Source organism: Miscanthus floridulus, chromosome 17 (genome assembly GCF_019320115.1).
Source record: "Miscanthus floridulus cultivar M001 chromosome 17, ASM1932011v1, whole genome shotgun sequence".
NCBI lineage: Eukaryota > Viridiplantae > Streptophyta > Magnoliopsida > Poales > Poaceae > Miscanthus > Miscanthus floridulus.
In genome coordinates, this window is record NC_089596.1 from 93,957,237 (window position 1) to 93,984,887 (window position 27,651).

At 41.5% G+C, this 27,651-nt stretch overlaps 1 protein-coding gene and 1 pseudogene across 2 annotated transcripts; both read right to left on the reverse strand.

Moving 5' to 3' along the window:
• Nucleotides 1-222: 222 nt before the first annotated feature.
• Nucleotides 223-6,099, reverse strand: LOC136517043 (M phase phosphoprotein 10-like). Of its 2 annotated transcripts, XM_066510556.1 has the most exons (14): nt 5,801-6,099; nt 4,063-4,793; nt 3,476-3,531; nt 3,034-3,166; nt 2,838-2,954; nt 2,598-2,735; nt 2,374-2,442; nt 2,249-2,290; nt 2,085-2,153; nt 1,156-1,227; nt 1,020-1,073; nt 801-942; nt 581-628; nt 223-441 (listed from the first exon to the last, which is right to left on the reverse strand). In XM_066510556.1, exons 2-13 carry the CDS (start codon nt 4,747-4,749, stop codon nt 588-590), a joined length of 1,620 nt encoding a protein of 539 aa, XP_066366653.1. In that variant the 5' UTR covers nt 4,750-4,793; nt 5,801-6,099; the 3' UTR covers nt 223-441; nt 581-587. The 2 variants fall into 2 exon arrangements, with proteins under 2 accessions (XP_066366653.1, XP_066366652.1); XM_066510555.1 differs by having other exon boundaries at nt 429-628.
• A 2,372-nt stretch (nt 6,100-8,471) lies between these two features.
• LOC136516003 (senescence-induced receptor-like serine/threonine-protein kinase) overlaps nt 8,472-27,651 on the reverse strand; it is a 42,993-nt pseudogene continuing 23,813 nt past the window's right edge.

Consider the following 27,651-nt stretch of genomic DNA (forward strand, 5'->3'; position numbering starts at 1 on the left):
ACTATACAAGGGATTCTAGACTCTTCAATATATCCTTGGATGCAAAGTTTTATTAGAGTGTGGTTTAACTTTTGCACATTATTTTGCGTAACTTAATTTTGTACACTATTCTGTGTTCTTGCTTTATAGCACATATCAAATAAATTATTTCACATGGATACATTATCTTCTAAGGAACGTGGTTACATTGCCAAAAAAAAAAAAGATAAACTTGTTTAGGAATAAATTAACTTGAACAATGATTAGTCATCTTTATCTTTCATTTGCAACAGCTGCAAAGAAAATTATACATGTAGTGAATCGCAACTTGTAACCAAATCCATCGGTTAGGACGAAGGATGAGCATTCTAGCGGGTTCGAGTGTTCGACAGACGAAAGTCTTTTTTGCACTCTCAAAATTGCACATTAGCAAATCAAAACTCTCGATCTTCTTGTGTGCTTCTGTAGAGATATAAATGCTCACATTTTACTGTTCATGTAACAGCTAATAGTAGAGGGTACAATACAAAATTTGGAAAATTTGTATTATTACTCTTGTATGCCATTTAAAACTAATGAGAAACTTATATGGTTCACTAACATTGAGTTTATTCTTTCTGCAACTTCGCTGGCCTCTCCTTATGGGATGCTGCATTTCAAGGAAAAGGAAACAAAAAACCATTGAATGTCCATCTTGAACACAACTGAGGAAGTAAAGCGCATTTATCTGATTTTAGATGTCCTTGCAAAAAGCCAGAGTGCATGAGATTGAGAGCAGAAAGGCATCCTCGTTTATTCTCAAGGGCCAAGGTAAAAGTTACCTGCATATCTCCTTTTCTTGTTAGCTCTTCTTCTCTTGCGCTCAGCCTGTGTAAGTTCCCCCTCTTCCTTAACATCACCTTTTCCTTCAAAGATCTCTTCAGGGGCAAGCATTGCCGCATCAGAAACGGCTACAGGTGCAACCTGAAAGACAGAGATCATCACTACACAAATCACTCTGATAGAGCAACATCACAGGGAAAAGTGAAGAATTTGTGTACCTCTTCCATGGCTAAAGCAGGCACATTTGCTTGTACAGACATATCCTCAATGACCTGAAAAGACAATATTTCACTTCATACATAGAAAGTACTTAGCAAAAGAGATCGCAAATATGAATTTTGAAGTTATCCCTACTGGCTTTGGAGCAAAGTGGAAATGTGATAGCGCATCCAATTTCAAACATATCCGCTTAAATAAAGTATTTGCCTGGGTAGGAACAGTTAGTCATTAGTACACACTTATAGCTAACATAAAACATCAACAGAAAAAAAAAAACATATAGCATCAACAGAGTGAGCGAACAAGACCAATGTAGTAATTCTACCCAAATAATGTAACGCACCAAGTTTTATCTATATATAAGTATATAACTACATGCTTATCAAAACACAGCCGTAGTAACTGAATAAAGAAACACATGGTTTTTAGGTGTTGTGGCATCTAAGGCATTGGGAGCATGCCAGGAGGTGTAGGCACTGCCTAAGTGACAAGGTGTAAGCCCATAGCGGGCCTTGTGGTGCCTTGTGTGCATCATTGGGGCCTTGGGGGCACGCCTGGATGCCTAGGTGACACCTCAAAAAACATGAAGAATCCAGTTCTTGTTTGTCTAACAAGTTATTTTGGAATCTAATGCAACTGGTCCAATAGAACAACTATAATTGATAGGCAATTTCATGGCATACGGCAAATAAACCATGGCCAAACACCATTGTCAATAGCTTATTTCTTTATGTGAAAATTATATCGCAAACTATAACAAAGCCAAACTACAAATACAAGTAGTTATATTGCAGTGATCAAAATAAACAGAAGAGTACAAGAACTCGTTCATATATATGAGAATAGTAACATCTGCCATGGTTCTCGAGAAAGTAACATCTGCCATGGTTCTCGAGAAAGACACTGAAAAAATTATTCTGTAAAATACACTTGCTTTCAAATCAACACAAATGTAGTATTAGATTGTTGACAACAATTGAGGTAAAGAGTACACTAATACTAATTTCACAAATATATAAAGCCATCTTCCCTTGTATTCTAGCAAGGAGCCAATAATTACTCACCTCTTTCTTTAGTTCATCTGAAATAGAAAGAGGGGCAGGTGCAATGCCTGCCTTTTGCGCATAATCATCCTGGAAGAATAAAATCAACAGTAAATTGATTAACATACTAATGTCAATCTCAATCAGTATGGATAGAAAATAAAAAATATTGGTATAGTGCAAACCTCATAGAGTTCAGCAAGACCCTTCTTGCTCTTAGTTTCATCCTGATGGAACAAAAATCAAAACAGTAAGATACCAATAGCAGAGTCATCTTATGGCTCCCACGTAAGAATTTTAGTTGGCATACCAGTTCCTTGTGCTCCTTTGGAGCTTTAGATGGCAACATAGTAGGTTTCTCAACATCATCAAAATGACTCTGTAAGGAACCAGGAGATCAAATCTAAATATTAATAACAGAAACATAGAAAGTGATTGTCTGATTTATTCATTGCAAACAATGCACTATACTACCACAGCTGAAGTTGAACACCATATACATGAGCAAAAGGGGAAAAAAAACAGAACATGTACCTCTGCGATTCTTTTCTTTATCATTTCTTCAAGGGAAGCTGTCACTTCCTCAGTGATTACAGGGGCAGGTCTTACATTGTGCTCAAAATCAAGGTCCACTTCTAGGGCACTGTTTTTGGGCCTCTTAGAAGCAGTAACCTACAAAAAACAATTTAGTTTATTTACAATTAAATGTAATAACATCATCAATTCGTAATAATGCATAGTTGAAAGTAGAATAAAATGCATTATATTTAGAACCTCTCCCTGCATGGTCCATGTGCTGGGTTCAAGGCTAGCTTTCTCCATTTGCTCTATTTTAGCACGCATCTTCAAACGCTCCTTTTCGTGAGTTGAGAGACCTTGCTCTTGTTCATCCTGTACAAAGGCAAACCGTTGACAAGCTAGCATATGTGCATGCTCCAACTGAAATGAATCGATCTAGGGTGGAACCAACATTTCCATCATCATTCTCACTGTCATCAAGTTCAGATTCATGTGCTTGATCATCCTTGAATTGAACTTTCTTTATGGAACCATCTCTCTTCTTAACTTGCTTGTTATGTCCCTTCTCAAAAAAATCTATATACCTGGAAAAACCCTTTGCTGTTCAGATAACAGTGCAAAATGGTATTCTATCTGCAGATGCATTCCAAGTACTACAGTGGCTGCACTTTGTCCAGTTTGTGCATTAAGAACAAAGATATTAGTTACTTCTGCACCTTCCTAAGATATTATCAACGAGAGCCAGTTATCTAGTATTCAATCTGAATGATGCCACAATAGTGAAAATAAAGTTAACATACAGCTCAAGTCCAGTATACAAATGCTAAACGTTTCTGAGAAGTCCAATCCAAAGTGATTTGCACCAATCACAATAACTAGCATGAAAGGCTTACCGAATATCTCCACCGCCTGCTTCACCCTCCTTGTCATCATCCTCAAAATCTTCTAACTACAGATAACAGCATCAGTGTTGAAGCTAAACAAGAATAATATCTTGACTAACATATGGTTTCATAAAACTTACAGTATTGGACATTGTAACTACCAAAACAAGATCATTAATTCAGGCAGGAAACTTGCTTCAAAACTCATATCAGTAATGAGTTTTCTGAGCTCCACATGCTGAGTTACTGTCCCTTTCCCATCTAACAGAAATTTTGGCTGCAATTCTACTTCAGATTGTTAACCATTGTTTTCTATACAATAACTAAATATTAATTTGCTATAACTGAGACAGAGCGACAAAGAGAGATTGACCACAAAAGCCTTATCACATCTAAGAACTTGCTTAATTTTCTGAAGTATCTCTAGATGCTGAGTTACTTCCCCTTTCACAGCTAACAGAAATTCTAGCTTCACTTCTTGAAATACTGCCTACTTCTGGTTCTATTTAATTGTTTTCTATAATCTAAAAAAAACACTAAACATAATCTCTCTACAATTGGGAAATAAAAAGAGAGAATGACCATGAAGGCCTTACATCCAATTGGTCCTCGTCTTCATCCTCATCGTCATCCTCACCATCACTCTCAACCATCCAGTTTTTCGCCACCTTCTTCTCTCTCCGCTTGGCACCACCACCATACTCCTCTTCCTCACCCTTCTCCAGGAACTCCGTCAACTCATCTATCTTCAGGAACTTATCCTCCACCCCATTCCCTCCTCTCCCATCCAGCTCCGCTTCTTCCTCCTCCTCGTCGCCCATTTCCTCCTCATCCTCTGACTCCTCATCCTCTGTCCCCTCCAACTCCTCCTCATTCTTCAACTCCTCTGTTTCGCTACTTTCTCCATCCTCCTCCAACAGCTCACCCTCGGCAACAGCAGGCGTCGCCACAGGAGGCTGTTGTGAGGGGGCTTGCTGCTCGAGACGGCGGAGCTGGCGGCACAGGTGGGGGAGGAGCGGGCGGGCGAGCAGCTCAATCTGGGACCAAATCTGCTCAGCGTCGAAGGCGGGGTCCGCGAGGAGGGTAGGAAGTGGCGGCGGCTGAGCGAGGGAGAATGGCGCAAGAGAGGAGTAGATGTGCTGCGAGGCCGCTCGGGCGGCGGCGGCGAGGTCCACTGAGGGGGAGAGGAAGAGCGCCGGGTCGGCCTCGCTCAGCCGCCGCAGCGCCACCTCGCCCTTCTCGGCGGCCGCCGCGTCGAGCGGCTCATCCAAGTCCATCACCATCACACTATCACACGGTGAGGGGAACACCTGGCGACCCGTACTTACTGCATACCAAAGAACAAAATAAAACAATGAATGTCAGATTGGAGCACCAAATTTCGGACTAAATGTAAATAAATTCAAATTAAAAAAATTGGCAGGAATTCACTTGAAACTCTCTCTAATCCATCTTACATCACCAAAATTGGCACAAACCACACCTTGCTGCTGCCGGCTGCCGCCTCTGCCTTGAGATGCCACAAATCTCACAGCGTGCCTAGCTGGTGTGCCCCCTGGATGACGTCCAGGAAGCAACCGTCGCTACTCGCTACCGTCGCTGATGGTGGTCAACTAAGTGCAGCACTGCAGGCAGTGGCGGACCCAGAATTTGCTCAAGACTAGGGCCTCTACCTAGCAGTGAAAACTAACCATTATACTCCTACCCAAGGGCGACCCATTAATGTTACATATAGAAATAACCAAAATGAAGATAGAATTTCTAATAGATATAATGATTGAACTAAAATTTCTAACAGATATGTCGCAGTCCTGGTGCAAAGATCTATTCAGTATTTAAGCAATACCCATCCTTATAAGTTAGGCCTGCCTATATTTTTCACACATTTGCAGAAGGAAAAGAGCATTGCTAGAGAATCAGTTCACACCCTAGAAAAACATGCATGTATTATGACCTGGTGTAAATATGAAATTGCAAACAAGACTGTAATCTAAAAAAATGTGCTTTTTCACTTCTGGGAAGAGCATGTAACTAAAAGCACTGCTCAACAATCAAATGCGATATAGAAAACTTTGTGCAAGTAAGCAATTCAAATAGTCTAACACTCCTACTTGGATCCATGTACGACAAAATATCATAAGCCTCAGACAGTCTCAAAGCAAGGGCTGCAACAATCAGGTAGCAGACACCAATATCTTCGATTAACTGTTCTCAGCTAAACTTGTTTAATTTTTTCCTAAAGAAAAATAAAATCTGGAGACCGGTGGTCCTCATATCAGAACTGAGGGAGCTGGGGAGGGAGAGGAATCGAGGGAGGGCCGGCTGGGAACTGACGAGCTGGAGTTGAAGCCTCGGAGGACCAGAGGCGCAGTGGCTGGACGCCTGGGGGCGGTGGCCGGTGGGCGTTGGCGGAGCCAGCAGCCGCGGAGGCCGGAGCACAGCTACCTCAGCGGACGGCGAGCGCGGCGACCTCGACGCCCCGGCGGTGGTGCCTGCTCCGGTGCTCCCCGCTTCTCTTCTCCCGTCCGATGTCCGTGATGGGCGGCGGCGCGACGCCTCGGGAGTTCGGGACTTTGGGCGCGGTCACGAGGCAACGGGGTGTAGGACGGGAGCAAAGGCATGCCCTAGTTCCTTTTTTTTACGGGCCTTCACTCGTGGGCAAAAAACAGGCAGGGCCGCAGGGGAGGTTTTGCTAGGGTTTAGGGACAACACTATTCTGGGTAATCAAATGTTATCGGTATGAAAAGTGTTTATTATTATCCGTAGAATTTTTAAATACTTATTAGTCTGAAGCATGGAATTATATGAGCATATTTTTCTCGTAAGTAATCTCAGCCCTGATAAGTTGTCTGATGTTGATTTGTTGTGAGAGAAAAACATTATACCATGACTGATAAGTTCAAGCGAACAGGGATTGTGAGATACTCCCTCTGTCCTAGAATAAGTGATGTTTTAGGTTTGTCCTAAGTTAACTCATTTCAAGTTTGACCAAATTTATATAAAAAGGTACTAATTTTTATGATACCAAATAAGTATTATTAGATTTATCATAAAATATATTTTCATATTCTATCTATTCGGTGTCATAAACATTTATATTTTTTTCTACAAATTTGGTCAAATTTGAAATTATTTGACTTAGAACAAACCTAAGACATCACTTATTTTGGGACGGAGGGAGTACTAAACAAATTTTTTTAACAGATAGAATAACTACTTTTTGTTTGTCGTTAGAAGAAATTAAATGTTCTAAATAGATCAACGATTTGAATTTAGGGTTCTCCTCTCATGAGTGTTGAGCATAAGTTACTGTTTATGTATTAATGGATATGGAAGTATTTTTTTCACTTGGATGGGCCCATACGGCTCAATAGTCTCCACCCTCGTCTAGCGTCCACCCTCTCTATCGCTCTAGGAGGGAGGAAGGTGAGTGGGCGGGCATCTAATTTCTCCCTAGGGACTTGCTTCGTCCAATGCAACTAAGGAATCTACAGCCTGTTTGGTTGGCTGGTTTATATCGTTGCTGGTTCGTGAAGAAGTACTGCTGGCTGATTTGTGTGAGAGAAAAATACTGTTCCGGCTGAAAATTTACAATCATTTACGACAAGCCACAGTCAAACGAACAGGCTGCTAACTTCTCCCTTCTCATTCTCAAATGCCACACCATGTCTCACAGATGCTTCGCAAATGGAATTATTAACGAGGGCTCATACCAAATCCACAAATCACATCCACCAGCCTACAAGAAAACACATTAAACCCCTTAGATAAGGTATAATAAAAGGCTATAAGTAGGTTGAATGATGAGGTAGAAGAGATGAGATGAGAGAGAAGAGAAGCGGGCTGCAAGTTTACAACCAGTTTATGCACAAGATCCAAAAAACTCTATGAGAGAAACAAGTGGATCAAAGGTGAGCTAGCACTATATAAGTGGGCCGATAGGTGGGTTGTAAGTTTGTATACAACCAATAATTGGTTGTGTTATTAGCTTTGCTCTAAGAATCAAAACCCTCAACTACTCACCAAACTGGCAATGCTTGGATCAAAAAATTTAGGTTTTCGTCACTCCATAAAATCCATCTAGCAGCCTTCTTCCTGCAACGGCACAAGTAGGGCAAGTACAACATTGGCCCCTCCCGATATGGAATCAAAGATGCAGCAGGCCCTAGCCCTCCAATCTCGAGGAGGAGGTGGAAGCTCCACCCGATGACCCTACTGAGGGCCTTGGGCTGGCCATCCACATCTACCTCAACTAGGGTAACGGGCGCTGCCACACTGCACAAAAAGAAGAAGAAAGGAGGGATAATGGTGGTAGTAGAGAGAAGGCGGCAGACGACCGGGGGCATTAGGGTCATAGCGATGTGGATGGGTCAAAGTGGCGGGTGCTGCTGATGTGGCTGGTGACTCCGATCAAAACCACTTGCAGGCGGTGTTGGGGGTGTACTTTGCACGGGTTGGACTATTCGGGCATGTTGTATGTCTGGTATTTGAATTGAAGAGGTCTTTTAAATATGAAGACAACTTTAGATGGAGGGCTGAAATGGATTTTACTCTTTATATATAAAGCAATACAATTATTTTAAAACTACTAGATACTTTGCATTCAAACAGGACCCTGATATCTATGCGGTCATCAGTCATCACCTTACTCCTCTCAACGGAGCACGATCATATTCGCTTCTAACATTCAATCAACACTCAACTGACTATAGATAAAAAGAAACGAAGAAAAAAACTCAGCTGAGTATAATCATTATTTATTTTTAGTAACTGAATTGAGTGTCCTTCCTTGGAAATAGAACCGATTATAAAACAGTATATGCATATCGATTCCAAGGTCTTGTGCAGAAATTAAACTGAAAAAGAAAAGAAAAGGAACTGCATACAATCATTCTTTATTTAGGTCAAAACTTCACACACTTACTGTAATGTCTGAACCACTGTATACACTCGACGCTGCTTCCTTTGGTAAACTGACGGCATTGAAAACCGCAAGAGCATAACGTCATCGTGCAACAGGACCTGATGTGTCGTCCATTCTTGGCACCCTCCTGAGATTTTATTCCATCTCAAATGCAGTGCTGCTCTGGCTCGTGTCCACGGACTGGCCGTCAGCGGCCGAGCTTGGGTCGCGGCTGGTGCCGGTGTAGAAGCTTCCGGTTGCCGCGTCGTCACCGCCGGCGTGGTGGCCCTCCTCCAGCTGAAGGCACTCCAGCAGCTGCGCCACCACCTCTGTCATCGTCGGCCGCTGCGTCGACTCCAGCGCTGTGCACTTGAGTGCAATGTCCGCTGCCTTACACACGCTGTTGACGTCGTAGTTGCCATGCCCTTGCATGCGTGCGTCCACGACGCCCTCAATGTTGCCCCGTGCCAGGCGCCGACGTGCCCAGTCGATTATGTTGGTGGGCTCTGGGTCATCAAGGATGACCGGTCTCCCTGTGACCAACTCCAGGAGCACGACGCCGAAGCTGTATACGTCGCTCTTTGCCGTTGGTTTTCTTGTTCTACAGTACCTGCGTTTCGATCGATTGCATCAACAAATTATCCGAGAAAACAGAAAGCAGGAAACATGGAGATTTGGTAATGGGTTTTGGGATTCAAATACTCTGGATCAACATATCCGAGTGTGCCAACAACAACGAGTGAGTTTGTGGACTGCGCGCTAGTGTCGTGATTGAAAGACTTGGACAAGCCGAAATCGGCAATCTTGGCCCCCAGTTTTTCATTCAGTAGGATGTTAGTTGCATTCACATCCCTGTGAATGAGAGGTGGATTGCAGCCCTTGTGTAGATACTCCAGCCCTTCACGCGCGTGAACGAGTGTTTTGAGGCTTATATGTAGAAAAACCGAAGCAATATCAGTTGACATACTCATAGAATTTAAAAATAAGTACCTTGCGCTGATTCGTGTGCTATTCGAAGCCTCTGTCTCCAGGTTAAGCATCTTCTATTGCCGCTGTTTCCTGCAAACAGATCAATAGAGCGAGCAATTCATATCAGAAGAGGCAATTCATAAGTGATCATTCAGCTGATGAGGAACACTTAATCTTTTCTTTCAAAAAAAAAGAGGAACACTTAATCTTGGAACTATCACAGAGGTGTCACAGAAATGTCGCAAGGGTTGCATGAGCAGATCGCTTTGATTTTGTAACTCTTTTAATTTGGCATATATAATTCTCTCCTCCTTTACGCAAATAATGAAATCGTGCCAGTTTTGTTAAAAAAAAACTGCTTTTAAACTCTCATGAGACATACCTGCAATCTGCTCATGCCATGTACTCGTAAACAAGTGCCATGTGCTGCCCATCCCTGCTGTAGCCAATCATGGACACGAGATTCTTTTGATGAATCCGTGCTAATATTTGAGCCTGAACAATCAACGATTTCCACCCGTGAAATTTCTTGAGGCAAATTCTACAGAAAAATTATGGGTCTATATACATGTCTGATGACAGATTTTTATTTCATAGGACGAGAAAAAAAAAAAGCATTGATTGAACAAGCTCTCCTGCCTTTGATATATTGCCCCCAAGAAATCTGTCGATAGGTAAATAATAGAACGACTCAAAAAATTATACCTCTGCGTGGAACTCCTTGACACCCTGGTTGGATGTCTGAGACCCTAGCTTGACCGCCACCTGAGTACCATCCTCGAGGAAGCCACTGTAGACTTTTCCGAACCCTCCTTTGCCGAGCACATGCTCGAAGTTGTTCGTTATGGCCTGTAATTCGTTGTAGGTGAACCGACGGTTCTGAAGCTGCAGTGAGCTCTGCGCGTGCTCGTCACCTGCTGCTGGTGGCACATGGCTCACCGGCGTCTCATTTTGAGGCTTCACGGTGTTGGTCCTTGATTCTAAATGGGCAAACAATCCGAATTGCTTGATCAGGTTATCGGTGTGTGTGTGTGTGTTCATGTGAGTAAATTAAACTGCTATTAGATCAGACAGTTGGTGTGCCACCTTGCTTTTTCCATCTCAGGAAGTAAAACAATAGTATTGCCGTTAGTCCTATCACCACAACCAGAACTACAGGGACAGCAATGTAGACGGCAAGCTTGCTTTTCCCTTTCGCTCTCGGGCTCGGACATGAATCGGGGTTTGTGCAAAGGTCTGGGTTATTTCCATACCTACAGACAAGTGAGATAAAACAAAAATAGTTTTCATCGAACTGTCATGGTAAAACAAGAGATATGCTTCTATGATAACCGAATTAAAGACAATTAGGGGATCGGATGTACTGTAGATTTAGGGAGCCATCTTGACTTCTTTTCAGAAGTCCAGGGGGGATTGATCCGCTGAGCTGGTTGCCTGTCAAATCCCTGAAAGAACCAAAATGCGTGTGACGTGAGCTAACGCCATGCATTGGGGCCAGACAACTGGACAGGGCAAATTCTATAGGTCAGATACTTACAGAACGGTTAGTGAAGATAATTGTGAAATCACATCAGGAATTGAGCCTGTCAAGTTGTTGTACGATAGATTCCTGCAGCATGGTATATGTACGGGTCATGATAGGTTCAATGTGTTACAGAGATCATCAAGAAATCATTTTGTTAGAACGGAACAGATCGAGAACTGATCTACACATACAAATATTGGACGGCCTTGAGATTTGCAAAGAAAGATGATATGTCCCCGTTCAGACCACTGAAGGATATGTTCCTGCAAATATTTGACAATTCAGTACTATATAAGCTTCGATGGCGTGATAGTTCATTTCTGATGGAAGATTTGGAAAAAAAAGGCAACAGGATGACATTTCAACAAGTTTCTTAACAACCGGAAAACGTCGCTTGTCTGATCAAGGAGGCCATCTAGTTGCACCAATTGGCCATCTCAATCTCCAACCATGGCGTTTAGGCGTTTTCTTTGCAGACTACTCAGTGTTGATTTTTTATTTGTTTTTTTTTTCATTTTTCCAGTTGCAGCTCTATATATGTGGGTTTATGTTTTGTGCTCGGCATCCTTATAGCTTTCTTCGGGAGCTTAGGTCCCAGATAGTGTATTGATTTGTTTATATTTCTTGTAGTAGTAATAACAACAACAACAACAACAACAACAACAACAACAACAATAATAATAATAATAATAATAATAATAATAATGGGGAATAAATCTCTTTTCTCCTTTGAAGAAAAGTCTAAGCTTAGCCTTTTCTCTTGATCCAATAAGATACTCCTTTCGTTTCAAATTATAAATTATTTTGATCTTTTTGGTACATAAATTTTGCTATGTATCTAGATGTAACATACGTCTAACAAAATCTATGTATCAAAAGAGTCAAAACGACTTATAATTTGAAACAGAGGGAATACTAATTACTCTCTCTCTCTCTCTCTCTCTCTCTCTCTATTCACAAATACTCCTACATCACTTTGTAGCTAGGCAAAGCTTGGTAAAACTTTTGAAACCTCTTTATTATCAACAATTCCAAATAGTAAGTTTGAAGGCATGGAATTATGTGTGCATATTGTCCTCACCCACATTTATTCTTTTAACAAACACAATTTATTAAAAATTCCATATCCCAAAGAAATTAAATGTTGAAATAGATCAATCTCTTTTTTACGGGTTGGAATTGCTTTTCCTTTTTTTTATTTGTCATCGTCACAAGATATATTTTTTTGAAATTTCATCATAAGATATTAAATGTTCTAAGATATATAGGCCAACGATTCCATTTGTCTGTTGGGCACAAACAGACAAATGTTCTAAGAATACTTGCACGCCGGTTATTTTTGGCGGATTGGACGTCGCATAGCTGCAAGTCAACCCATCCCACGCAAGAGTCTTCGGGGCACATGGGTCTCCATTCCAGTTCTTTTGCACACGATACTTCGCCCTGATCGCGGTGATGGCAGATGCTGTACCCAAATATAACACCTATTAGAAACATAATACAAAGAAAATATATACCGAGACTAACGAAGTGAATGAATAGAATGAATTCTCGTGCTAGCTGCAACTTGCAACTGGAGTCCAAACTTCGTGAAATAAACTAGGCCCCGTTAACAAGAGTTGTTATCGGCTTTGGCTTCTCTATCTCCGGCATTGTTTATGGCACTGTTTACAAAGACTATTTTTTTTTTCTATTTTCTCCAAATAATCTAGGAGCCTAGAGAAGCCACTATTTTCTTGCTCCTAAGGCTCTGGCTCTTAGCTACTGTCAGTCTCTCTCATGGTTATCTCTATTTTGAATCTTGGCTTTTAATTATTGTGATTAGTTGTTTGTTGTTGGCAATCTTGTTTTGTAGTCTGTGTCACTGAAACTTCCCATCCTAGAATTATGTACAAAGTTTTAGATTTTGCTTCCAACTAGAGCTACATAGATGTTGTTTGTTCTTCACTATGTTAAATCAGAATTTCCAAACTCATATTGCAAAAATATCTGACTTTAGCTTCAACATTTAGAATTGGATTAACAAATATGTTCATGCGTTGTAACAGAATATATAACTTATTGCGTAGTTACTTGGATATGCCCATATCAATATCAATTAGTATAAAGGATTTAATTGGCCTTAGCCTATAATAAATGCAATGTGCAATAATGATTGTAATGAGTCCAAACGGCTAAACTCTGCCCACTAGGTACCATATATTTTCATCACCCATATTTGTTTTCATTCTCGCTTCACATAAAAGGGTTAACTTAAGGTTGATGGTATGAACTACAAATGGTTTAGGAGCATCTTCAATAGTTTATTAATTTATCTAATCCCCAATGAAAAATTGTAGGGGTATGGCCCCGGTACCCACAAGATAAGATATGGGTCGCGCCCCAAAGGTGGTCCAGCCCACAAGATCAAAGCGTGCACCGCAAGACTACATGAAGATGTGATTTATTATATGTGTTTACACCAAAATTTGAGAAGAAGAACGCGAGAACTCGAGGCTTCCAAGATCGTGTCAATCAAGGAATCGATTGCATAAGGATCGATACCAGCTGATTCAGATGCAGCACTGAAATCGGCTCTCTTCGAATGAGGTCAGCAGATAACAACAATGAGCTACGGTTGGTGTCGGGAAATACATATCGGACTCTATAAAAAGGAAAAGATTAAGGTCCAAGTTATCTTAAGTTATGAATGTTTTCTTTTATACCAAAGATTGTAATGAGTCGTACTTAAGTAGGATTCATGTTTAGGCTCCGGGTATAAATATTGGACCCCGGCTATTGTAAGACATGAATTCAATCAATCAATGCAAGTTACTTTTTTGGCTTTACGCCAACCCTTAGGAGTAGGAGTAGTGTAGATCTCGGCGAGTTCTTCAACAAATAGGGTTGCATCGGTCCGGTCGACCTCCGGCTTGTCTGTAAATACCGTCATGGCTTATACTTCTGTTCATACGGCTGCATCGGTTAAGTTCAACCTCTACTGTGAACTCTAGTATAAGCTAGTTATCGACTCTTATCTAGTTCAAGTACGACTGCATCAATTAAGTTCGACCTCCACTGCTCGAATTAGATCAAGGTCAAGTTATCGGCTCTACCTAAGGGTGGCGTCCTTCGGATAGATTCATTAAGTTACCGATCTTGCTGATGTTCTTATCGTCATTAATTTTCAGCAACATCAACCTGTCTGGTCGAGATCAATCTAGATCGGCCTTACATCCTTTTAGTCCGTTGTTTACTTTGTTACAATATGATGTTTCTTACTTTGAGCGACGGGTTATATTTCATAGGCTGTTCTATTTTGATCTTGATCGTGTATAGTACGCGGTTAAGGCACGTATGATCTTGGAGAGGATTACTGGCTAGTTAAATCTAGTCTAAAGTTTTCTATTATAGCTGTAACGATCCGGTCGATCCCCACTGATGACACTTTAGATCAGAGGACGCTAGTTAGTAGATTTGTTCTCGATCAGGCGTGACCTTAACTGTTTGCTATGCCTACATCGGCTAAATAGCTGATCGCCTATGCTTTAACGTCTACAGTGTGTCTCTATAATTCTGTTAAATGTGAATAGATCTGTGTACTTTAAAAGTTTGATTTGTTGTCTTTATCACGGCTGCCATCGATCTGGTCGAACCCTACTGTTAGAGATAGCAGGTTAAGTCTGATGAGTTCATGGGTTTGTCTATGTTAAATAGTCGATTGTTCACACGATGTAGTCCCTTTCACCTGAATCGACTATTTTAGCCGATTCACTCGAGCTTTCACACATATATCATGTCCTTCAGAAAGTCTGTCGATGTATAGATGGTTTTACGAATTCTTTGGTTTTAGTTTGTTATTATCATCATAGCTGCCATCGATCCGGTTAAACCTCACTATTGATGGTAACAGATTAGATTTAGAGCATTTGTAGATCCATTCGTACTAAACAGTCGATTTATTCGTGTGTTATATCCTTTCTCGTTAGATTCATCGGCCCAATGCTTTACACTGGTAATATTCACCTAACTGATGATTTTGCTTATATCCACATGCATTGTACCTGTCAACATAAAATCAATCGTGATCCACGAGCTTTATAGTCCGTAACAGTCGATTTCTTCGTGTATCGGCCGTTTAGTTGATTTTCCCGTTTAGCTGCTCCCGAAGCGGCACACTTGGAATTGTCTGGGCAAAACCGGCATGTTCCACCTTAAATTATTGATAAACTTTCTCTCCTTGTCAATTACAGGTTAAATTGACTGGCACGCCTCGGAAGGAATTCACAGGATCGGTTACCCCTGCGTTGAAGCCAAGCGAATCTACAGCCTTGCTCCATCAACCAGATCCTTCTGGCTTGTTGTGTGCCTGGCGCATAGACATGTTTTTGCACTGACACATGTTGTGGCATGCCTGGTGGGACCCCATAATCATCATGGTGGCTTACAACAACAATAATATTCTTATGATACCTTATGAAGACCTACCTGATGAAGATAAAGATGTCATCAGCAAAGCTATAGAAGAATTTCAGAACAAGTGTTTATTGTCCTACACCAAGATACGTGACAATAAGGTTGTTCAGAAATATCCACTGCTAAGAGTTTTGATGCATGGACAGACAGATGCAGATGAAGCTGAAGATAGGCGTTTTTTCGTGGAGGCTGTAAATAAATTTGTTCATGATGCCATATTGAACCACAATACAGTTTTCTTGAACACATTCCACAACACCATGAAAGAGGTGTTTCATGGGTTTCCAATTGATTAGGTTGAGCCGGCTTATTACAACATTCCACATCCGTCGACTCAGGGGACTAATCAAGCTGGTACTAGCCACCAAGAAGCAGCATTAGCTGGTAATGATGATGTCTAGGCAATTCAGAGCTCATCTGAGCAAATTCAAAGCACAACCACCAATCAAGTACAAAATAATCCTATATCGACAATGCAGTATGTGCAACAGCCGACGGGGCAAGGTCAAAACCAGATGGTTAATTTTGGCACATCAGGCCAAATACCATCGTCAGCTCAAAAAATAGCGCCATCAGTTTAAAGGATTCGTAGAGATATAGATCCTAACATCTATAACCAAAGACTTCAAGCACCAAACCAGCAAAGGACTCAGTAGATAGAGATTCTACAAGGATATCATTATGGCACAGATTACAACACCTTTCACATGATTCCAAATCTAGGGTATCAAGGTACCTGAAATTTTAATCCACAGATGGGTCAACAATTGTAGAGAAATCTAAATTCAAATGCTGATGAATTGTTGCTTAGAGTGACCAAGATGATGAAAAATTAGTTCGGTTTGAAGCCAAAATGATAGACCTTCTCATACAAACGCCCATATCTAGAGTGGTATGATTTGGTTGCTCTTTCTACAAATTACTGGCTCCCGGAGCTTGCTAAGTTCACTGGCCAAGATAGCACAAGCATAATAGAATATGTCAGTCCGTATCTCATATGGTTGGGCGAAGCATCCATTGAAGAGGCCCATCGAGTTTGTTTCTTCTCCTTGTCTCTGTCAGGGCCAGCCTTTACTTGGTTTTTATCACAGCCAGCTAACTCCATTGCTAATTGGACTGACCTAAAGAAGAAGTTTCATACATATTTTTACACTAGGACAGGAGAAAAGAAAATTACCGATTTGACGACTATAAGGCAGAAAACTAATGAATCGGGTACCGAGTTTCTTTAGAGATTCTGAGTGACCAGGAATCTATGCTTCTCATTGAACTTGACCGATGATCAGCTAGCTGCTTTGGCCATTTAGGGAATGTTGCCAACATGGAGAGAGAAGCTGTTGGGACAAGAGTTTGACAATTTAGGTCAATTGGCTCAACGAGTGGCAGTGCTCAATAGCCAATTTTAGAATATGCGTAGAGATACCTGATTCTAAAAAAGTACCGCAATTACTGAAATATATAATCCATATTCAGTTGATGATAGCTATGAAGATGATGAAGAAGAAGAGGTTACCGTGGCTGAATGGAATTGGGGTAAGAAGACAGTAATGGTACCAAATCCTTAGAGAAGAGGTGTCGAAGAGAGCTATGATTTCGACGTCACAAAATTAGATAAGCTCTTTAATTTCTTGCTTGAGAAGAGACATATTAAGCTGCCTGACAATCATGTTATGTTGCCCCCTGATCAGTTGAAGAATAAGAAATTCTGCAAAGTTCACAATGCCACTTCTCATTCTACTAATGAGTGTAGAGTTTTTTGGCAACATATACAGAGGGCTATTCAATAAGAAAGGCTCAAATTTGATACACCTCGAAAAATAAAAGTTGATGATAATCCTTTCCTAAGAGATCAGAACATGGTTGATGCTAGGTTGCTAAAAGGGAAGACTAAAGTCCTAACATCAACTAGATCAAGAGAAGCTAGAACAGTCGATACCAAGATACAAATATCGACTGATGAATATAGAGATATTAGAAGGCGTCGTGACCAACAAAAGAGTCGATATGAGCAGGGAGAGACGTCAAGGGATGGGGCAACAAGGCCACGCGTTACATCTTGAATTTTATTGAACAAATGGCAGCGATAGAAGGAAAATGATTATCAACATTGGTTAGAAGAGCAAGAATACCAGCGTCAATAGGAAAAGAGAGGTATGAAAGAATGCAAGCCAAATCACATTGGAATTGTCCTTTCTTCAGACATTGTTGGAATAAAAGTTTGAAATTGCCTACTAGAAATAATTGCCCAGAGTGTAGTGAACAATATTGAAAGTTTAGACAATCTCAAGCCAACCGCCAGTCTATCCATGCTCAAGATGAGTATCATTATAATAATATGGATCGGCGCTTGAAAAAAGAAGTGTTCATGATCGGCTTGGAAAGTGAGTTATTGATCAAAATTGGGCTGATTATGAAGAAGAAAGTAATGAGGAAGGATATGTTGGGTAGGAAGGCCAATGGTGTCCAGAAGGTTTCATAAGAAGCCAGAAAAGAAGAGTGCAATGCCTAAGGAACAGAGAGCTAGAATAGGCTCAGGCATCTGATAGACCTCAAGTGTGGCGTGCTAAACAAACAGCCAATAGGAGTCAACCATCGGCTAATATTCAAATGACTTTTCTATTGCTATCAGAATTTAGGGCTCTAACAGATCAAGAAGTTTATTCAGATTTTGATGAGTTGGAGTATGAGGAGATAGTTGCCAAGTTGACAATAATACAATAGGCTATATTCGATAAGCCAGTCAAACATCGGCACTTAAAGGCTTTATATGTAAAAGGTTTTATTAATAGGAAGCCGATGAGCAAGATGTTGGTAGATGGAGGTGCTTCTATCAATCTTATGCCTTATACTACTTTTGGCAAGCTTGGCAAGGAACCAGGAGACTTGATTGAGACTGACATGATGATTAAAGATTTTGGGGGTAACGCATCCAAGACCAGGGGGACAATGAACGTCGAACTGATGATTGGAAGTAAAACTTTGCTCACCACATTCTTCGTCATTGATGTGAATGGTTCATATAGTCTACTCCTTGGTCGTGATTGGATTCATGCAAATTGTTGTGTACCATCAACCATGCATCAATGTTTGATTCAGTGGTATGGAGATGATGTTGAGCCGGTTCGCGCTGATGAATTTGTGAGTATCGCAATAGTCGATCTAGTATATTGGGAGCTAGAAGATTTTGAGTATTTTTCTGGCAAGCTATGGGAAGAAGGCTTCATTAAGATCAGTAATAAAAGCCAATAGTCGATCCAAGCAATCGGCTCTGAGAGATTGTTTTAATGAATAATCTAATGGATGGCACAAGTGGTAAGTTAGGGCATGACTCTGCGTCGGCTGGTGGATTGAAGGAGATAGACCTTGGTCTTGGAGATAGGCCTAGGCCGACGTATGTGAGCACTAAGTTAGATCTTGAGTACAAGCCAGAGTTGATAGATTTATTAAAGGAAATTTAAAGATTATTTTGCTTAATAAGATGCTTGGTCTAGGTCGGTCAGTTGTTTAAACTTTGATTTGAAGAGTCCTAGTGTAACCTATCAAGAAGAGATCGATGGAAAATGTTTGAAGGAATATTATCCTAGCGTTTGAATCAACACTTGGCAGCCGATTTGTTCAGTCATCGACTCTAATAGCCGGTACCAAAAGGGTATCTCCTCTTGTTCAAAAAAGACTCAAAAAGGGAAAAAGCCGATATGAGATGTATCACCTATAGAGCAAAAACAAACACATAAACAACCATGATATGTATGAAGGCATTGCAGAAAGCACACTAAGATACAATCATAGAAAAATAGAAGACTTCATTCATTGATTAGTTCGCCCTAAATATAAACTAATCAAAGACATTGTTAACCACATCCTAAGCGGATGTGATGTCCACAATGGCCTCCGCTGCATCGACAAATTCCTCGATCAACTCCTCATGCTCCTTGGGGCCGTTGCCCATCGGGAAGCCGGTCTCCATGGTATGGAGCTCGTACCTGGTCTGGACCTATGTCATGGCCAGCGCCACCGACGCACCATGACGGATGCCATGAAGGACGATCTCCTAGATGCGGGCTAGGATGTCATGGAGGCAGGCATTGACGGCCGCTGTAGCCACGTTCGCTGCTAGTTGGAGGGACTCCAATTGCACCATCAGGGTTGACGATCATAGAAACATAAGAGCTATCAAGATAAAGGAAGTGGAAATCAAAATAAAGGTGTTCCTAGAATCCATCTTACTCGCCACCATGGCGTCGGACTCAGCTAGCCGCGCCTAAGCAGCGCTGGCCTCTTCCTCGATGGCATGAAGGGCGGCTTGAGAGACCCCAAGGTGGATCTCAAGCTGGCCGTTTTCCTAAGTTGCCTTGGAATAATGGTTCTGGGCTGCCCTCCACTCTCAAAGGAAACACCGGGCGTCATCACCATTGTAAGAATTGGAGGAGTTCGACGACGAGCCCGGCATAGAGGATGTAGCATCAGAGGGCTCACCGGCCCTGGGAAGAGGACGAAGGCTATAATTCAAGATGAACCTATAAACAAGTTAGAAGAGTTCATCGCCATGAGCAGAAGATATCGCTCTCACCTCATATGACGAAGGCGCTGGCTCACCGGCATGTCCTCCTCTAGGACCTCCGTCGCCGCATGTTTGCCTCAGTTACCCTCGCTAGCCATGGAGTTCGGTTGGATCTACAAGAAGGGGGAAGAAAACTGCTACAGAATTCGCAAGGACGGAGAAGTGCAAAGGAACAGGAATAGTTGCAGGTATAGAGATGTGTTCGAGGCTGGAGCCCTCGGTCGGTATTTGAAGCCACAAAGCGAGGTGGTGGATGTCTCGGGACGTGCAAAAGGCAACCACAATTAATAGGAGGCAAAGCGCCACCTCACTAATGCCGAAGAGAATGCGGTGTTGGTGACTGAAGACAGAAGATTGAGGGGGATCTCTTAATAAAGGCCATGTTTTCAGAATTAATTGGATCAAGGTTAGAAATATGGAATCAGCTATTTTCAAATCGGCTCTTTAGCCGAAACAGAAAATACAATAAGACAACAAAAAATATGATTATCACTAGTTCTACACAAAATACATATTGATATGCAGATTACAAGTTTAGAACATCCTGGATGGCTTTCAATGCCTCTAGCCGGATATCATCTACTTATATGATTTGTTGCTTGTCTTCTTCGGCTGATCCAAGAATGTCCTCAAGGCTGCTACAGATGGCCCTGCCTTCTCTGACCTTGGCCAGCAGTTCTTGTTTCTTCTACTTAATGGCATCGGGTATTTGAACCAGGTTGGATTTATGATGATCAAGGTAACCTTCATGTTCTCTAGTTCCTTCTCAAGCTCTGCACGCCTAGCTTCTAGTTGGGTCAGCTCTGGATCGATCTTGAGAGAAGAGTTCTTCAAATCATCGATCAGCTGTGTCAACTCTTTGGTCTCTTGCCTATTAGAGTACTTCTTGGCCAATAAAGCTTCATGATTAGACAGGTTCTTCTAGGCCTTTTTACCTTTGGGGCTTGATCTTCGATGACAGATAAAGATGACAAGGCCTTGGTAAGAACCGAGGATGAATTATCCTTAAAGGCCAAGGAGACTCTCTGCATTGAATCTGCATCCTGGACCAAATTGGCTATATTCTTCTTAAACATTGGCAATATATCCCTTAGCCGATTTCTTGTCTCTTCTGATAAAGCTTCCTTAGAAGAGGTGGCTAATGAACTGATTTTGTCTTCATCTAAATACTCTTCAAGGTTGAATGAGTAGCTTGGAGCTAGAAGAGTAAGTGCCTACATATAAGGAAATCTGGTTAGGAGGATTGAATCAGTTGATAATAAGACAAATAGTGAAGCAAGTATGGTACCTTTTTTAGGATAGCTTCTATCTAAGAAGAAGGAACAACTGATGATGCACCAATGATATCTGGTTAAATCGTCTCTAAACTCTCAACATTGGTATCTACAAGCATCAAGGAAGATTTTTAGTTTATATTTGTTGCAGAGAGATAAATTAAGCGTATGACTTCCTTACCATCAATTGTGTGCTAAATTGGAGAATCGACAGTCTGAGTGTCAACAGCAATAGGATCATTCTCAATGCCAACAGGAGGAATGTTAGATTCCTACTCTTATATGGGTATTTCCTCAGAGAGTATCTATCATGATAAATAGTCAGATGAAGGGTGAGAACTGAATAAGAATTAAGAACTTTAAGGAGATACCTTGGCAACATCAGAGATTGAAGTGGAAGGGTTCTCATCTTCTACAGTTTTAGAGGCATCAGTTGGTTCAACTAAAATCAGCTCCTCTTGAGAATCGGCTAATGAAGGTTTAACTGATACTGAATTAAATGCCTAGGACAATAGTTCTGCACCAAGAGCCAACTAGGATGCAATGGTTGATAACTATGAAGAAAGAGGATTAGAAGTTGAATACCATTTCGAAGAAAACATGAATTGTTTTACGTAGGCAGCTGATGGTCTCGTTCTGTGAAGTCTTTTCCCAGTAACATTTTTCTGGGTTGTCCCTTGGGCTGTCTTATGCTTTGAGGATTGATACATTATGATTGTAGGGGTAGCTTGAGTTTTCATCAGCTTCTTCAGTGTAGGTATAGTTGATCCTATCCTTGAGACTAGATATGGTGGCTGATAATCTATAGAATGCCTCTTCCTGTCTAGGCTTGGGGGTTCGAATTCGATGTCCTAAAAAGGTCTATTAGAACAGTTGGTAGAACAATTCATTGAACAATTTTTCTGAAAAAGAAATGGTAAGTTACCTCTCTATCGGAAGCGAACTCTCCATCTAGAGCTATGCATCTAGAATGGACCAACCCACAAAAGAGATAGGAGCGCAATTCTTGCCACCAAGAGTCAAAAAGATTGGAAGAGAAGTTGACTCTTGTCCAGTCATGCAAGCAAAGAGAAGGAAGATCTAATCCTAGTTGGAAGACTCTAGAGGCTTCCATTACTTCACTAATACCCTCTCTTGGCCTTAGTATATCCTTGAAGACTAATTGAGGAGGCAGTTAACCAAGACAAAACTGACAAGCTACAAAAGAAGGGTTGTAAAACTCATAGGTTGGAAGGTTGCCTAGAAGGAAGAAACCTGTAGAGATTTTGCCACTACCATGATGAAATTTGGCTAGAAGAACACAGGGCTTGATGAAGGAATTGAAGATTGCAGCCGCCGTTTCATCTGAACAACCTGATTCAAATAAAAATTTAAATAGGAAGACTAGCTCATTGTTCTCATCCTCATCATAGGGTAGCCAAGTTAGGATATCTGCATCAAACCCTTTATAAAACTTTTTGAAAAGATGACCAACATCGACAGCAATTGTTATGGCCGATGCAGCTTCACCATAGCTCATCCACTGACAGGTTCTTTCTTCATCGCCTCTATATTCCTCATCAAAGTTGAAGGAAGGAAAGCTCAAGTTTTTGAGATCAAGTCTTACAATCTTGTGCATATACAGGTTCAGTCATAGCTGTATCAACCACCAAGGGTCACTAATAGTATGCACTGGTTCATTCTTTAATAACTGGGTAGCTACCTGGTGCATCAGATGATAAGCAACTCTTAACATATACTTTCCAAGAGGAATACCAGCGCCTACTGCTAGATGCTCTGCCATAAGTTTATGATTATAAGTTGGACCACAAGATGAATATCTCTAACCACATATTCAGAAAGGCCACATATTCTCTTTCACTAACAATTGATCCATCTCCGATGTGGTTCAGAATGAAGCTCGCCCATCTTGTGCAGTCTAATATTTTGGCTAATTTCTTGGATCCAGCACTTAAGAAGTCAAGGCTGCATCGATCCTGTTATTCTAAGGCCGATCAACATATGAACATCGGCCAAAGTGATGGTCATTGGGTCGTGACCAAAAACTAAAGCATTTTGGGTGTTAGACCAGAAATGAGATGCAGAAATCAGGAGTGAATCGTTCCTCTCCATCCTAGACAATGAGAGTATCAAGCATTGATTCAAATCATAAAGCTTCCAATCTCCAGCCTTTTTATCGGATACCCTATGAAACCAGTCTCTCCATACCCTAGGCATTTTGGGCCAGTTTCTAAAGGGAGTTTTGGTGTTCCAGGATGACAAATCCACTACAGATTGTTTAAAGGGGATTTGGTTGGTTTCTTGACGGATAAAATCAGATGGATCAGGGTCGTCCATAGGCTCGAGAAAATAGACATTGGAAGCAACAGCCGATGGAATCAAGATGTCATTCCTCATTTTATAGAAATCAGATTAAATAAATTTGAGAAGAAAGGAAATGCAGGGTAGAGGCTAATACTTGGAAAGCGGGAACTTAGAAGCATACCTCAGGGACGTGGTTGCTGGTCGCCATTACAGCCGAAATAGATTTGAATCTGAGGAAGATTGCTTGAATAAAAACTTGATAGGGCAGAAGACTTGCTAGGGTTGAGGCTTTGGCGATGACGGTATCGACTGTTAAGATTTGCTCGAGAAAGAAGGGGAAAGCAAATGGGTCGAGTAAGTTGGAAAAGATACTATTGAGATATTATATAAGACTCGGACCAGGAAGTCAGGAGTCACGCATATATCTCGGAATAAAACGGTTGCGACGTGGTAAACAGGTAAATAGGAATTTTGGAATAAAATCATTTTATCCCGAAATTGAGGGGCATGTGTTTACACCAAAATTTGGGAAGAAGAACGCGGGAACTCAAGGCTTCCAAGATCATGTCAATCAAGGAATAAATTGTATAAGGATCGATATCAGCTGATTCAGATACGACACTAGAAGCGGCTCTCTTCGATTGACATCAGCAGATAACGATAATGAGCTACGGTTGGCATCAGGAAATACATGTCAGACTCTACAAAAAGGGAAAGATTAGAGTCCAAGTTATCTTAAGTTAGGAATATTTTCTTTTATACCAAAGATTGTAATAAGTCAAATTTAAGTAGGATTCATGCTTAGGCTCCGGGTATAAATATTGGACCCCCGGCTATTGTAAGATATGAATCCAATCAATCAATACAAGTTTTTTTTGCTTTACGCCAACCCTTAGGAGTAGGAGTAGTGTAGATCTCGATGAGTTCTTCAACAAGCAGGACTATATCGGTCCAGCCGACCTCCAGCTTGTCTATAAGTACCATCATGGCTCATACTTCTATTTGTACGGCTACATCGGTTAAGTTCGACCTCCATTGTGAACTCTAGTATAAGCTAGTTATCGACTCTTATCTAGTTCAAGGACGGCTACATCGGTTAAGTTCGACCTCCACTGCTTGAATTAGATCAAGGTTAAGTTATCGGCTCTACCTAAGGGTGGCATCCTTTGGGTAGATTCATTAAGTTACCGATCTTGTTGATGTTATTATCGTCATTAATTTTCAGCAACATCAATCTGCCTAATCGAGATCGATCTAGATCGGCCTTACATCCTTTTAGTCCGTCGTTTGCTTTGTTACAATACGATGTTTCTTACTTTGAGCGACGGGTTATGTTTCATCGGCTATTATATTTCGATCTTGATCATGCATAGTACGCGATTAAGACACGTATGATCTTGAAGAGGTTTACTGGCCAGTTAAATATGGTCTATAGTTCGCTATTATGGCTATAATGATCCGGTCGATCCCCACTGATGGCACTTTAGATCGGAGGATGCTAGTTGGTAGATTTGTTCTCGATCAAGCATGACATTAACTGTTTGTTATGCCCACATCGGCTAAATAGCCGATCGCCTATGCTTTAACGCCTACAGTGTGTCTCTATGATTCTGTTAAATGTGAATAGATCTGTGTACTTTAAAGGTATGATTTGTTGTCTTTATCACGACTGCCATCGATCCGGTCGAACCCCACTGTTAGAGATAACAGGTTAAGTCTGATGAGCTTATGGGTTTGTCCATGTTAAATAGTCGATTGTTCACGTTGTAGTCCCTTTTCACCTGAATGGGCTATTTCAGCCGATTCGCTCGAGCTTTCACACATAGCATGTCCTTTAGAAAGCCTATCGATGTATAGATAGTTTTATGGATTCTTTGGTTTTAGTTTATTATTATCATCATAGCTGCCAACGATCCAGTAAAACCTCACTGTTGATGGTAACAGATTAGATTCAGAGCGTTTGTAGATCCATTCATACTAAAGAGTCGATTTGTTTACGTGTTATATCCTTTCTCGTTAGATTCATCGGCTCAATGCTTTATACTGGTAATATACACCTAGCTAATGATTTTGCTTATATCCACGTGCATTGTACCTGTCAACATAAAATAAATCACGATCCACGAGCTTTACAATTCGTAACAGCCAATTTCTTCACGTATCGGTCGTTTAGTCAATTTTTCCGTCTGGCTGCTCCCGAAGTGGCACACTTAGAACTCTCTGGGCAAAACTGGCATGTTCCATCTTAAATCACTAATAAACTTTCTCTCCTTGTCAATTGCAGGTCAAATTGACTGGCACACCTCAGGAGGAATTCGTAGGATCGGTTACCCCTATGTTGAAGCCAAGCGGATCTCCAGCCTTGCTCCATCAAGCGGATCCTTCTGGCTTGCTGTGTGCCCGGCGTATATACATATTTTTGCGTCGACAATATAATACCAAATAGGATATTTTCCTTTTAACCCTACCCCTCTAGAGTATATAAGGAGAGGCAAGGGTCCCCTAGGCGGGATATCGAATCTGATACACAATCAATACAAAATAACATAACATAGAATGTAGGGAGTTACGTCAAGCTGACGGCCTGAACATAGTAAATTTTGTGTCTTATGTCTCTGTTAACATCTGGTTCCTGATCACGTGCACCCTCACCGATCATTTACTACCGTGGGTATACCCCTCAGTAGACTGCTGACTAGATTTCATCAACAGTGATGCGCCAGGTAGGGGATGTGCGTGCTGATTCTATGGTGAACCAGATGGGAATCTTTTCTTCAACCAACGTCACCAGCAACTCAGCATTTGGCGGGAACTCGATGCTGGCACGCAATGGGTCACTTTCCTTAGCGAACGGCCGCACGTGCTGGAGTCCGACGCCTTGCCATGCGCCTCCAATAGACGCAACACACGACAATAAGATCGGAGTCAAGCAATCCAAGAAAGCTAAGTCAAGTTGCTTCTTAATTAAATATTATTATTATACTTCCAGATATATCCGTATGTCTACATGATTTCGGTTGGGAGAAATCTAATCACATCCTGTTGTTGCTCGTGATTTCTCATCGGATACGCAAGATCATTTTTGTGGATCACGACAACCAACAATCAGGAAAGGCGACTGGCGATAACGCGATGTGGAGCAGTGTTTCCACCAAAGATGTTGGTCGGCCATACAAGCTAATTGAAGTAGTTGAAGAGATATACAAGCACATATGCATCTGGATCTACACCACCATGCAGGTAACCTCACGTATCTCAGGCATGCAAGGAAGATCTTAGACCGCACCCTCACCTCGGTCAGACATGCTCAAGAACTTTGCCTCTCCACGAGGATTGACACCGTTAGGCTCTAATTATGTCTGTTCACCTATGACTCCGTGTACCCATCCGAGCTGTTAAACGAACCGTCCAAGCCATCAAGCGAGCCGCTAAGCGAGACGATCGGACTACTCATTCCGATCGGCTGCAGCGTCACAATGATTGCCGTGAAGAATGGCGTTATAACGACCGCAACCGTCATCATGACGACAGGCCAGAAAGCTCGAGGGCCGAGCAATTTCATTGCCACCGACCAGACGTTATGTCTAAAGATAAATACCTTTTATATATGAATATTTAATAAAGTTTTCGCCATAATGTTTCTTCATACTATTCTCTACATTATTATTCTCCAAATGACTTTTCTCCATGTATACCATCTTAAAGATGACATACACTTTCACCTCAATGGCTCCCTGAACAGCCACGTTTACGCTTGTGCTCTCCAGAGATGGTCCTATATCTGGCTTCTCCCTACACGTGTACGAGCGCCTGCCCTCTATGTTATGGGTGGTCGACAGCGGCTCCTCGGTGATGCTTGTCTTCCTATACGTACATGAGCTCCAGCGCTCCGCGTTATGGTTTATGGGCTAGCCGAGGCTAGGGGCTCAACGAACAAACTAAAGGCCCAGGACAATTTATATTAAATATAAAAATATTTCCAAAAGAAAACTTAATGTTTACAATATATTTAAGATATTCTTCATCAACTCGCTGACCAGCCACGTTCTCACTTGTGTTACCAGAAACAACCCTGTTCTCGATCTCACTTCTACACGTGCACGAGCGCCAGCCCTCTGCGTATGGGTGGTCAATAGTGGATCCTCGGTGATGCCTGTGCTCTTACGCATAAACGGGTGCTAAGCACTCTACGCT

Bases quoted from the DNA above. Each gene is read 5' to 3' on its own strand.
- LOC136517043 (XM_066510556.1), bottom strand. From the start codon at position 4,749: ATGGTGATGGACTTGGATGAGCCGCTCGACGCGGCGGCCGCCGAGAAG. The intron at 2,736-2,837 runs GTTCTAAATATA...TGTTTTTTGTAG, and splicing joins CATGGACCATGCAGGGAGAG to GTTACTGCTTCTAAGAGGCC. The intron at 1,228-2,084 runs GTGAGTAATTAT...GTTCCTACCCAG, and splicing joins CAGATGAACTAAAGAAAGAG to GCAAATACTTTATTTAAGCG.